We start from the raw sequence: 13,614 nt of genomic DNA on the forward strand, positions 1-13,614 counted from the left end.
ATAATTTAAAAAATATTACACATATGATCATTTTTATATACATGTGTATTTCCTCATATTATGTAAAATTGCTTTTGATTGAGGCAAATTGAGCTTGCAATAAAAACCACAAGTCAGCAGTTACAGACCTGACTGGTGGCCACAGGACCTTATTAGCTGTGAGAATGCATCAGCCCCTTAGCCTTACTTAACTGACAGCAATTTTCTACTGACAACATAACCTGGAAAAATGACATTAATAATTTTATAGCGTTTTTAGGAGCTTCAAGTAAGATAACATGCAATAAATATTGTCAACGCCAAAGAACTCCATGAATATAATGATTATACTTCTTTGCTCTGTTTTGAACTCAGCAGCTTCTAGACGTGTTCTAACTTGTCTTCCTAACTTGTCTGCATTTTCCCAGATGGTGATGCAGGGAGTAAGAAAGTCTCATTAAGATGGAAATTTGCTTTCATTCAGGGACCCATAGTATGAAAGTTCCTGAAGTCAGTGCCCTGTTTTTTATGTTTCATTGCTGCCATACATCTGAACTGAATGCCAGTCTTTCATGGCTTAATACCTTCACGTTTTAAAAGGACAATGTGTGAGGAAATCTCTTCTCGCTGGGGTGATGCTGAGCATGATAATACATTGGTGTTCATTAGCACTTAGACTATAGGATTGCTAATTGGAAGAGTGGCATATCTTGTCCTGTATTTTGTTGTTTAAACCTGTGAGGGGGGATTCCCATTCTCAGAGTCAGCCACAGTTTGTTATGATCCACACAGTCAAATGCCTTTGCATAATCAATGAAACACAGATAGACATTCTTCTGGTATTCTTTGCTTTCAGCCAAGATCCATCTAACATCAGCAACAATATCCCTAGTACCACGACCCCTTCTAAACCCAGCCTGGACTTCCGGAAGTTCTCTGCTGATGTGCTGTTCTAATCGTTTTTTGATGATCTTCAGCAGAATTTTGCTTGCATGTGAAATCAATGACACTGTTTTTTAGTTTCCACACTCACTTGGATCACCTTTCTTTGGAATGGGAACAAATATAGATCTCTTCCAGTCAGTTGGCCAAGTGGTTGTTCTCCAGATTTCTTGGCACAACTTGGTGAGCACATCCAGGGCAACATCTGTTATCTGAAATACTTCAATTGGTATACCATCTATTCCTGGGGCCTTATTTTTTGCTATTTCCTTCAAAGCAGCTTGAACTTCTTCCTTCATCACCATAGGCTCTTGCTCATATGTTATTCCTTTAAATTCCTCTGTATCTGCCAATTCCTTTCTATATAATGACTCAGTATATTCCTTCAACCTTCTTTTAATACTTCCTGGATCATTTAATATTCTGCCCAAAGCATCCTTGATTACAGCAACTCTAGGTTTGAATCTGTTCTTCAGTTCGTTGAGCTTAAGAAATGCTGAGTGAGTTCGGCCCTTTTGATTTTCTGACTCTAGCTCCTCGCAAATTTCATTGTAGTATTTTGCTTTGTCATTCCGAGCAGCCTTTTGGAATCTTCTGTTCAGCTCTTTAGTATCTTGAATTCTTCCTTGTGCTTTGGCTTCTCTATGCTCCAGTGCAATCTTCAGAGTTTCTTCTGACATCCATTTTGGTCTTTTCTTCCTCTTCTGTCTTTGTAATGACCGTTTACACTCTTCCTGAATGATATCTTTGACATCCTCCCACAACTCATCTGGTCTTCGCTCATTAGTGTTCAAGGCCTCAAACCTGTTCCTGAGATGATTCTGAAATTCAGGTGGTATGAAATCAAAGTCATATTTTGGCTCCTGTGGATTTGGTTTAATTTTCCTCAGCTTCAGCTTGAACTTGCATATGAGTAATTGGTGGTCTGTTCCACAGTCAGCCCCCGGCCTAGTTACTTGCTCCAAAGGGTCAAGGACTGCAGCCTTCAGTATGGACTAAGGCTCAATGTCAAGAAGACAAAGATTTTCGCCACTGGACCAATTGGCAGCATCAAGATGGATGACGAAGAGATTGAGAGTGTTCACAGCTTCAGTTTGCTCGGCGCCACAGTCAACACTCTTGGCACAGGCAGTCAGGAAATCAAAAAGCGTATCACGATGGGAAAGTCTGCTGTTAGGGACCTCTCTAAGGTACTCAGGAGCAACAGTGTCTCTCTGGAGACTAAGGTGCGCCTGATACAGGCCATGGTCTTTGCAATCGCTTGTTATGCATCAGAGAGTTGGACAGTGACTAGGGAGGACAGAAGAAGAATGGATGCTTTTGAGCTGTGGTGCTGGAGAAGGGTACTGAATGTACCCTGGACTGCCAGGAAAACAAACAGATTTATCTTGGAGAGGATTAAACCAAGCTACTCCTTGGAGGCAAGGATTCTGGGGCTTCGTCTGACATACTTTGGACATGTTGCCAGGAGGGACAGGTCCTTGGAGAGGGACATCATGCTTGGGAGGGTGGAGGGACAGCGCAGGAGGGGAAGACCCTCTATGAGATGGATTGATTCAGTGACTGGGGTGATCGGAATGGGTGTGTCAGAGGCGGTGCGGTTGGCGCAGGATAGAGCAGGATTTAGGGCTGTTGTGCATAGGGTCGCTATGAGTTGGAAACGACTCGACGGCACATAACAAGAACAACAACAAACCTGTGAGAGGGATGGACAATTGTTCCCTTAACTCCCTATGCTTAAGAGTTGGTAGTTATTGCTACATGGCATCGAGTCAAGTACAAGTTATAGTGACCATATGAACAACAGATCTGAACCCTGGCCTATCCTGTGCCATCCTCATCATCCCTGACACACTGAAGCCTTTTCCTGTACTTACTGTGTCAATCTACCTCATTGGAGGTCTTCCTCTCTTTCATTGGTCCTCTACCTTTCCAAGTATGATATCCCTTGCCAAGAAATAGCCTCTCCTAGACACAGGACCAGAATATGTGAGACAAAGTTTCACTGTCCTTGCTTCCAAGGAGCACTTTGGCTGCACTTTTTCCAGGACATAACTCTTGGTGTTTTTGGCAGACCATGGAATATTCAGAGCTCTTCTCCAACACTACTTCAAAGGCATTAGTTCTTCTGACATCCTTGTCCAACTCTCAAATGCCTAGTGAGTCATTGAAAAGACTATGATCTGAATCTTCAAACTGACATTGAGTTGATAGAGCTGGTAACAAAAGGAGCCCAGCTTCTCGTGATGGTCATATATGATCCTGCTATATAAAACTTCTAATTTTCCACTAAATAGATGTTATCTTCTTTACAGAGGTATAGAGATGATTTGGGTAGGTGTTTGTTTTTTTTATCAGCTTAGAAGATTTTTAATTTATTCTAATGAAGCAAAACATTTCACTCCAACACAATAATTAGAAATAACTCACCAAGGTTGATTACTGAAACTAGTTCTATTGCTAAGAGTTCAGGTACAGAATAAATATCACTAAGGGATCTCTGGTGACTTAGTGGTTGTGTTGCCAACATAAAGGGACACAGTTAAAAAAAAAAAAAAAAAAAGGACAGTTCAAATTTACCAGCTGTTCCAGGGGAAAGATGGGCCGTCTCCTCCCATATGATTTACTGCCTCTGAAAATCCGCTTGAGGGTCAGTTATGAGTCAAGTGTGGTTCAAAAGGATGTGACAAGTCTCAGTGCCCTCTAAGTTGCACTGTGCTGAAAAAGTGTGGCAGCCTGCCTCTTTAAAGAGTTCAGCCTTGGGTCCCTATAGGACTATTCTTCTCTTTCCTCATCTCTGAACTCTTGAGGAAGGTAGAACAGGTATTACACCCATTCTACAAATAAGAAAACTAAGACCCAAGTTCTGTATCCACTAAGTTGTGGAGCTGGTATTTGATCACAGGTTTCCTGCTGGATGCCTGGTCATTCGACAGCCACCCAGTTGTTCAGATCTTTCAGTAAATAATTTGACCCATGCTTTTTGGACATTTGCAATGTTAAGAAGCTGCACTGTAATTTCAAAGGCACACAGTTCAAATCCATTAGCTGTTCTGCAGGAGAAGAGTGGGCAGTCTCCTCCTCTGTGAATAACTGTCTCTGAAAACCCACTAGAGCATCAGCTATGGGTTGGCACACAATATTATTGACAAAAAACACCTGTTAACAAGCAATCTTCTTGATTAGTGGAGTGTTTTGAAACTCTGTGCCTCAGTGGCATGACTCCCATTCCGTCATTCACCTTCCTGCCCTGTGCTGTGGGACCTCAAAACAATTGTCTAGGATAATTCTTTTCTATGTGCAGTAGAACTATTTTTCCAAGTTGACTAAGGATTCTTGCTGATAACCATTTCCAAGGATAACAAATGATGTTGGTGATTTTCATTTTTGAAACACAGGTATCAAATGTTCAAACTGATGAATGTTTTTTTAGCTGGAGGTGAAATGAAAATAATGCCTCACACTGTGGAGTAGAGCATTCTTCAGAGCCCTGATATGGAACAGGACTTACATTTATTCAGGCTGGTTTCATGACAGAGCATCAAATGTTTGAGACACAAATTTGGTTCAATCTTATCCACGGAGGAGGCTTGATGGCCCAGTGGTTTAACCATTCAGCTGCTTAACCAAAAGGACAGCAATTCAAATGTTCCAGCCACTTGATGGGGCACAGATGTTGCAGTCTGCTCTTCCTTAAGCTTTACAGCCTTCGAAACCCCACATATAAGCTGGGATTGTTCTGATGGCAACAGGTTATTAACTATTGCCCTTTTCTTTCCTCATCCTCAGCCACTCACAGCTGACCTTCACTTCTACTATATGATGGAGGTGTCATACTATTGGTCTGTAATGTTCTCCCAGTTCACGGATATCAGAAGAAAGGTAAGAGTGGTTGTATTGTAAAGACTGAGAAGTTTCTAATATAAGTCTTTAGGTTTTTAGAATGGACGGAGTCTCGAAGACATCGACTGACCTCTGTTCTCTCCACAGACTTAGGTTAGTATGACTTTCTGCGTTATTATGGAAAGTTTGCACTTTTGTTTGGGCTGTTTCATAGTTTGTTCATGTTGTTCTTTTCTCCATAGAAAAAAAGCTGTTTGCATGGATCCCAATAACTGTAAACTTTTCTCAGTTCAATCTAAAATAATTATGATCTAAAAAGTAAATAAAGAAGAAAAAAGGTTTATTGGTACCTCCTATGAGAGAGTGAGTTCTGAGTGTTCCAGATACATAGATTGCATTTCACCACCCCCCCCCAGTTTAAATATTAGGAATAACTGTTTGAAAATCAAGAAAAAAATTTAAAAAAAGAATGGTGATTAATTTTATAAGGCACAATATATATGAAAATGATTGTATAAAACAGTGTAGATAAAGGGATTTGTGAAATACAATGTATATGAATAAAAAAACCATTGTCTTGGGGCAATTAGGAAAATATGAATGTAAACTGAGAATGAATGATACCATAGAATCTTTACTTTTGTTAGTCATGATAATTAATATTGTGGTTATAAATAAGATAAGGACCTTTTTACAAAGAGATATGATTAATGAAGAATGCAGTGGTGACATGGCAAAGTCTTGAATTTACTTTGACATATCTTATAAAGACAAAGATGATTAATGAAACAATTATGCTAAAATTCTGAAATCTACATCTGGCTAATGAGAGTTCACTATGTTTCCTACTTGTGTGTATTTTTAAAATTTTTACAATACATTTTTTTAAAAAGACAGGAAAAAGAGTTATCAAGTATTAAAATATATCAATAAGAAAGATAATTTATCCAAAACAAATTTTTCTGGTTTTCACACCCTCCGCTTCATGCTGAAGGCATGTGTTACTGGCTTTTTTAAGCTCCCACCCTGCCAGCATCTGGACAGAATTAGCGTTTTACTAGACCCTGCCCTTTTTTATTTTCATGGTGCCATTTTCTCTGGATTCTCACAATTGGATCATTCCTTCAAAGTTGTTTTCCAGACCACCATTTCAGTGCCTTGTCCTTTATATATTTAAATTTTTCAGGGCCTGACTCTAGTTTCCGAAAGTTGATTGCTCTTAATAATCATGCTTAAAAATTCAGACACTATAAACCATAATTTAAATGTCAGCAATACCCATATACTACTGTTCTGTCCTATATACTCTCTAAGCTCATATTTCTGTAAATCTAGTACAAAAAAAGTAGTATAATTTTCAGTAATATTTCATTTAATCTTCACAACATCTCTAAGATCAACTTTATTATTTATCCTCATTTTATGGTTGAGAATCAGAACTTTACACACAGGGGTGCCAACTGAAAGCATACACTTGCTTGAGTCATCGTCTTCCCTCAGGAATTTTTATAGCCAACAGCCATCTAAAACAGCAAGCATTTCCCTTTGTCTTCCTTCTCATTCCTTGTATCCACTTCCTTGGTACTACTGACACTGATTTTATGTGGGTCCTTTCTAATTGTGCTCAGCCTATTATAATAGCCCCCCCACCCCCAAAAATTATCTTGGTACCTAAATAATCATTCTTTTCCACTTGCAACTTGCTAGGAGTAATTTGGTAAATGTTTCCCAAACTCTTCAAACAAAACCCAAACTACTTGCAGTGATATATAAAGTTGTAGATAATACTATTCAAACACCTCTCTCCCACCCTGTTATACTGCCATTTCTCATTCTTCCTTCCTACACATGTTTATGCCCTCACTACCCATCATTATTCAAGAACATAGTTTCCCTGCTCCTCTCTTTGGTTTTTGTAAGATCCTGCATGTGTCTAGAATATCTCGTATCTACCGCTCCTTATTAATTAATACCTTGCTCAAAGGTAAGTTCTTCTTTGAAGCTTTATGCAGTAGCCCCTTTGTGGAGTCTAAATTACTCTCTCTTCTGTATTTCATTTACAGGATTGTCCTACATTTAGCCATATTGTATTTCAACACTGTGTGACTTTCTTTCTCCTTTTACTAAATTTACAAGATAAAGAGAAGATATGTTTATCTTTACATCCTCATGAGTATCAGTATGCTTATTCACAGTTAGAGTAAATGAATAAATAGGCTTATCAACATTTCTTCTTATTTAGTAATGGCTATATTCTAAATCTCTGTGAAAACATGAATGTGCAGTATGGTTGAGAATACTGCCATGTATTCTTTTTTGGTTTTATCATTAATCTACTGAATGATAAGTGGCATCTGAAAAGCAGCTGAGAGACATTTAAGATACTCTGGTCCTAGTCCTGGAGTCCACTTTCCCCAATATGTGCCTTTCAGTATCCAACAGGAGTATCTTACCTGCAAGAAAGAGGAAAAAATAGGAATAAAGAAGGAGGAAAAAATAGGAGTATCTTACCTGCAAGAAAGAGAAAAAGCTCTCTTTCTTGCCTTGTTTAACTAGATGGCCATAATTTAGCATATCCCAGCTTATTCTCAGAAGTGAATAGTTCCTGTTAGGAATTTGATACAGCAAATGATACATTAGCACTCTCAATATGTGATTCACTTTCCTACTGCATCAAGCATCCTGTGTCAGTTTCTGTGAACATTTAAATATCCTTCAATGATGGCATTCCAGTTAGGTCTTCTCTGTCTTACACATGAGGCTTCCTTTATTTGTGTAGTCAACAGATATTGACTATCAACAGGGTTCAGAGCTATTATTCATAGGATCACTGTGAGTCGTAGTCAACTTGATGCCACGTAAAGACAATGACATGCCAGATACTGTACTAAACTCATCATGCATTTAATGTTCTTTTTTAGAAGCTTTTAGTAAAAAACATCATATAAAGCACATATATAATGACAGGAAGGTAGAGCATAGCTCAGCTTTTATGGTTGGGGAAAATAGACGCACATTAACATACGTGACTTTATCAAGGCCTTACAATGTGGAAATGATTTAGAACCCATGTTTCCAAGCAAATTCCTGCGACTCACCCTTAGAGTAGGCATACACAAAATCCTTGCATTCCCTTGTCTTGGCTTGCCATGATCTTGACATTAGTTAGTGTTAAGTTAGTGGACTTAAGGAAGAAATCGGAGAGAACGAGAGAAAGCTTAATGCAGCTTTATTAAAGGGAGGGTAGAGCTCCTGGGTGAGTTCCTCATCCTGGAGATGCAGAATGGGGAAGTCACACTGTGAACTTATTGGGCAGGATTTTTATAAACAGAGTCTTTAGGAAGGGACTTCCCACTCTGATTTACGAGCCACCTGCTAGCTCAGCCAGGTGGGCAGGGCCGTTTGCTCTTCTTATCAACAGCAGTCAAGACCATCAGCATTTGAGTTCTGAATGCGTCATTCTTTTCTTTGCCCCCCTTTGCCCAGACTTAACAGTTAGTAAACCTCTCATAGTTCTATACAGACTTACTGATTTTTTATTTGGGATCAGAGGTCTATTAAAGTCAAATGAATGAAAGCAGGACTAGCTCGTCTTCTCTCTCAGGAGATTAGTGCTAGTGAGATACTGAGATACTAGAAATCATTAAGACTCTCCACCTGCATGTGTTTTTTCTTCATGCATGTATGTAGTCTCCTCCCAGTGGTCGGCAGGACTACCATAGCATCTTGATCCCTTTAAGCAAAATTACCATCATCTTACTAGTTAAATGGATTCTTTGCAACGGTTTCATTTTACATGGTTTTAACTAATATCACTGTAGAGAGAGTTCTGGTGGCCTAGTGGTTAAAGAGGTATGTTGCCCATGCAGAGGGACACAGTTCAAATCTACCAGCTACTTCTCAGGAAAGAGATGGCTATTCTCCTTCTATAGCATATACTGTACAGCTGTATGATATACAGCTTTTGAAAACTCGCTGGAGGGTCAGCTTTCAGCTATGGGTTGGTTCCAACTTAATGACACATAACAATTGGTATAGATATCATCTATAAAGAGAATCATTTTACAGCAAGTATGTAGAATTGATCCTAGACTCAAACATATTATCAATAGCTATAAATTAAACAGAATTGTGTGAGCCATCTGAGACCCCTTCTTCAGTTGGCCAGAGTACCTTTATAAGTTCCTGAGGTTTTTTGTTCTAGTTTCTTGCACCGAACGGGAATTCAGCCATGTCCAGGCATGCTTATTACTTAGCACAGGTTTTAATAAGGAAGGCCTTTTACTCTGCTGCCATTTCTCATTAGTGAACTTGAGCCCTTGATTTTCTCTTTAGTGTCTTTCTGGCTGGCTGCACGGGTGTTTGGCAGTACCCCCCTTGTTGCCATACCATGTGTTAGACCTGGGTCTGGCCATCAGAGAAGATTTGTGGCATGGTCTTGCCAAGTTCACTCACCGACTTCTATTTATATTGTTCACAAAGATTTCTAAAAACAGCCTGCTTCCTAATTATGGAATAGAGATGTTTAAAGACACCTGTTGCTAAAATAGCATGGAAACCACTTTCTGAAGACTGCTCGCAGGGTTGGTAATAAATAGAAGCCTTACCAAAATGTTTCTTTGCTCCCCCTCTTAAATGACAGTGAGCTCAGACAGACAGCTGTTTATAAGCACTGGGTCCAAGTGCATGCCTCAGACAGCTGAAATCAATATTTAAACGAAGGCTCTAAAAACCAAGCCAGTTGCTTTTGAGTCTTTTACAACTCCTGGGAACCCCATATGTTACAGAGGCCCTAGGTGGACTCAAACTGTCAGCCTTGCAGGTAGTCAGACAACCATTTGGACTACCTAACAACTCCAGGTGAAATTTAGAACTCACTTTTTGTTCTTAAATAATGTAAGAGTCTCTCTGAAATGGGATACATCTTTCCAAACCCTTCTCCTCTCTTCTAGAAGCACACTGTTGTTGCTCTTTTTTAAAATTTTATATTTTTCCTCTCTCTTCCCAAATTTAATCTGGGATTTAAAAATGAGAGGAATACCTTTTCAGTCCTGTAATGACAGACCACAGTGCTTCCCACTTGATCATTCAGAACTGGTACTTATTTGGTGAGTTACTTGGAATATCACTAATCTTCTGAGAGGGAACGGATGAGCCAACATGAAGTTGTTTTGTAAGATTTATATTTAAATTTTCTATCATATGCTACAAGGTTACAGAAATATTTTAACGTGTTTTACTCCTTTCTTTTCACTCCCTTACTTCTTGCCTGTCTTCTTCATTTCCATTCCTTTTTTCTCCTCTCCCTTCTTTGCTTTGTAAAAAGAAATTGATAAAATGTCAGATTAAAACAACAGGTATATTCTTGATAGTCAATATTTGTTTGAAACATTTCTTTTTATTTCCCTAGGCTTTAATTTTTATGTTAAAATGCTCTCTCTTTTATATCTATTCACAATGAACGTTTCCCTTGCATATCTAAATTGTCAAAGGAAAGCTAATAAATATGATCATCTTGGAACTCAGAGCAGCTTGCTTATGTCTAAACCCTATGTCCTTTTAACTAAGCTGCTGTTTGGCTTGAAGGCCTGGGCTGTTGGCCAAAGAGTTCTGCTCTTGTTCAGAGTCCTTCACAGGAAATTATCCATGGCAGAGTTCCAGGGCCCAGCTGGTGAAGTCAACTGGTTGCTCATTTCATTTTTAACCTGAGAGAAATACTGAATCTTGTAAAAGATTGCTGGCAAAGATGGTTTAGTTTTTCAAGAAACTTATTAATGGACTGACTTTCTGGTAACTTCTTGCAGAGAACAACTACCAGCCACTGCAGGAATGTATTAGCTCATTGTGGGGTGGGGGGATCTGTGATGCTTCTGATTTGCTGTGCTTTAATTTTAGGGAAGCTTTAATCTTTTTTACAAATATACAGTATTTAAGTTGTTGCTGTGGTGTTGGAGAAGAACACGGAACATCCCATGGATGAACAGAAGAACAATTAGATATGTCTTATAGAGGGTGCAGCCAGAGTGCTCTTTGCAGGCAACAAAGATGAGGCTTCATCTCACATACTTAGGGTGTGTTTCTAGAAGGAGCTATTCCTTTGAGAAAGACATGATTCTGGGAAAACTGGAGGGTCGGTGAAGGAGAGGAGGATCCTCTACCGGGTGGATTGACATGGTGACTGCTTATGAGGATGGCATAGGATAGACCAAAGTTTAGAAGTCATTTTGTTCATAAGGTCGCTGTGAGTCGTGCTCGCCTCATGGTTATGTTGTGAGAATACATGGGGATTATATGTCCTCAAATAATGCCTACTACATAAGTGCTCAATAAATATTATTTATGGCCTGGTTGGTAGGGAGTTCAACTACCAACCCAAAAGTGAGTGGTTTGAATCCACCGTCTACTCTGAGGGAGAAAGAGGGGCAATATACTCTTATTATTTACAACCTCTGAAACCTGCTGGAGGTTCAGCTCTAATTCTGCTTTGGCCCATGAATTTAAAATTTGAGATGGTTATTCTTGGAAGAGTTGCATCAGACATACTGCTTGGAAGTGAGGCTAGTGAGATTTTTTACTCACCTATGCTGGGCATTTTGTCATAAGGGCTGCATCCCTGGCAAAAGACATCATGTTTAGAAAAGTGGCAAGTCTATCAAAGAGAAGACCCTCAATGGAATGGATGGGTATAGTGACTGCAACAATGAAATTAAACCCTGCAGAGGTTGGGAAAGTGGAGCAGGATCAGGAGAACTGCAATCTGCTGTTTGTAGAGTTGTTATAAGTCAGAAACAAAGCAAAGGCACATAACAACAACAACGCAATTATTAATGTAACTCCCCTAAATATTGACCATTCTCTCCACTCAGAGATATATGAAGGACTATACTTTCTAATCCCCTTTCTTTTGTCATTGGATGGGGCTGCATGAACAACAGGCTGTAAATAGAATTGACGTGAATCCCTTCTGGGCTGGATCATTTAGTTGCCTGTGTGAGGCTCTTTTATGCTCTCTTTCCCTCCAGTGCAGTTATTGGTAACTTTTTAAGTGGAGAGTCCTCCATCAACCAGGTTCTCTGACGGATATGCTCAGCAGATAATCCCTACCAACTGCTGATTATAACTCAGTAGTTAAGAAATATGCTTTTGTTTGAAATCACTGCAATTTTAGGGGGTTCTGTCCTTGAAGAATAGCATAGCTTCCCTTGATGGATGCCGCTATCATTAATATTATGACTAAGGCGTTCTGGTGGCCTAATGGTAAAAAGCAGTGCTGCAATCTCAAAAGCACACAGTTTGAAGCCACCAGCCGCTCCGTGGAAGAAGGATGAACAGTCTCCTCCCATGCATTTAGCTGCCTCTGAAAACCTGCTGGAGGGTCAACTATTGGTCAGTTCCAACCAGGCAACACACAACAACAACTGTCAATTTGCCAAAACAGTATTAGGAAATAATTTGTCCACATCAAGAGTTCTTAAAGTATAGTCTGTGAACGCTGGATCCACAAGAGCAAAACTATTTGTATAATAATACTAAGGTATCTTTGTCATTTTAATTGTATTGTCATTTGCCTTGTTGATACAAATGAGGTGGTAGTGAAAATTGCTGCAGGTGGCCCCCAAAATGATAAAATACAAAACATAGACTGAACCTAAGTAAGGGTATAAATGACTATATTTTAAAAAAAACCTGAAGAAACACAACTTCAAGAAACTAAGACTACATAAATAAACATGCAGTATTCTTAGGTAGGAAAACAACATTGTAAAAATTACAATATTACCTAAAGTGATCTACAAATCTAATGTGACCTTGATCCAAATTACAACACTACTCTTTAACAAACCAGAAAAATTAATTTCCAATTTTGTGTGTGTGTGTATATATATATATATAAAGTAAACCTATTTCCCTTTGAATACTTAAATTTAACAAATGGTCAGTCTATTTAATAGTGTATTTAACAAATAGTGTATTTAACAAACAGTGCTGGTATAACTGGATATCCATTTTAGGAAATTGACACAAGATCCATACCTCATACCAGACACAAAAACTAACTGCAAATGCATCAAAGACTTAAATGTAAAGCCTAAAATTACCAAGCTCATGGAAATAGTAGATCAACAAATTGTGGTCCTTCACTGTCATTGCCACTGAGTCAGAACTGATTCGTAGATGACACTCCAGCATGTTTTCCAAGGTAGTAAGAAGAATTAGAGGAGCCCAGGCTACCACTGACAACCACTTTTCCCAGGAAAACAATAGAAGATCCCAGTTGGTGCTAGAGAAAAATGTTCACAAAGGTAGGAATTCCCGAGACAGTAGCCCTGATACTCCTTTCTGACTTGGAATTGGAACCACTCACCTTTCACCCAAATAATAGGGCAAAGGTAGACAGTAACATCTATGAGATTGTTAGAATAGCCATCTGGATAAGACTGAGGCAGTAGCATTTCCTCAAACGCAGAGATGAGACAACAGGTCAGGGAAACAGAAGGAATGAAAACGGAACCCAGAGTGGAAATAGGAAGTGCTGGCACACTGCAGGGATTGTGGCCAGTGTCATAGAGCATGACCTGCTGAATGGGAAACTAATTAACTATGTAAACTTGCACCTAAAAAAAGCTATAGAATATTCCGGCAATAGCACCAAACACTTCTTGTAATTATTGTACTCCTCACTCAGGAAGACAAAAATTCCAATTGCACATAGAATGCTCTTGATAAAGCAATGGAAAGTCTTCATTTTATTAAATCCCTTCTTTGGATTCTATGTGATAAAGGGTTAATAATGCATTTAAAAAACAACTCTACTGCACAAGGACATGATGAACCATAAGTGATGTCTCA

At 39.0% G+C, this 13,614-nt stretch overlaps 1 protein-coding gene across 2 annotated transcripts in view; it reads left to right on the forward strand.

Moving 5' to 3' along the window:
- CERS6 (ceramide synthase 6) overlaps nt 1–13,614 on the forward strand; it is a 451,257-nt gene that overhangs the window by 347,777 nt on the left and 89,866 nt on the right. For both annotated transcript variants that reach the window (XM_006902103.1, XM_006902104.1), the window contains exon 6: nt 4,711–4,803. In XM_006902103.1, the coding sequence (XP_006902165.1) occupies nt 4,711–4,803 (93 nt within the window). The remainder of the gene's footprint in view (nt 1–4,710; nt 4,804–13,614) is intronic.

Source organism: Elephantulus edwardii, unplaced genomic scaffold (genome assembly GCF_000299155.1).
Source record: "Elephantulus edwardii isolate Elephantulus edwardi_28Jun2011 unplaced genomic scaffold, EleEdw1.0 scaffold00369, whole genome shotgun sequence".
Lineage (NCBI taxonomy): Eukaryota > Metazoa > Chordata > Mammalia > Macroscelidea > Macroscelididae > Elephantulus > Elephantulus edwardii.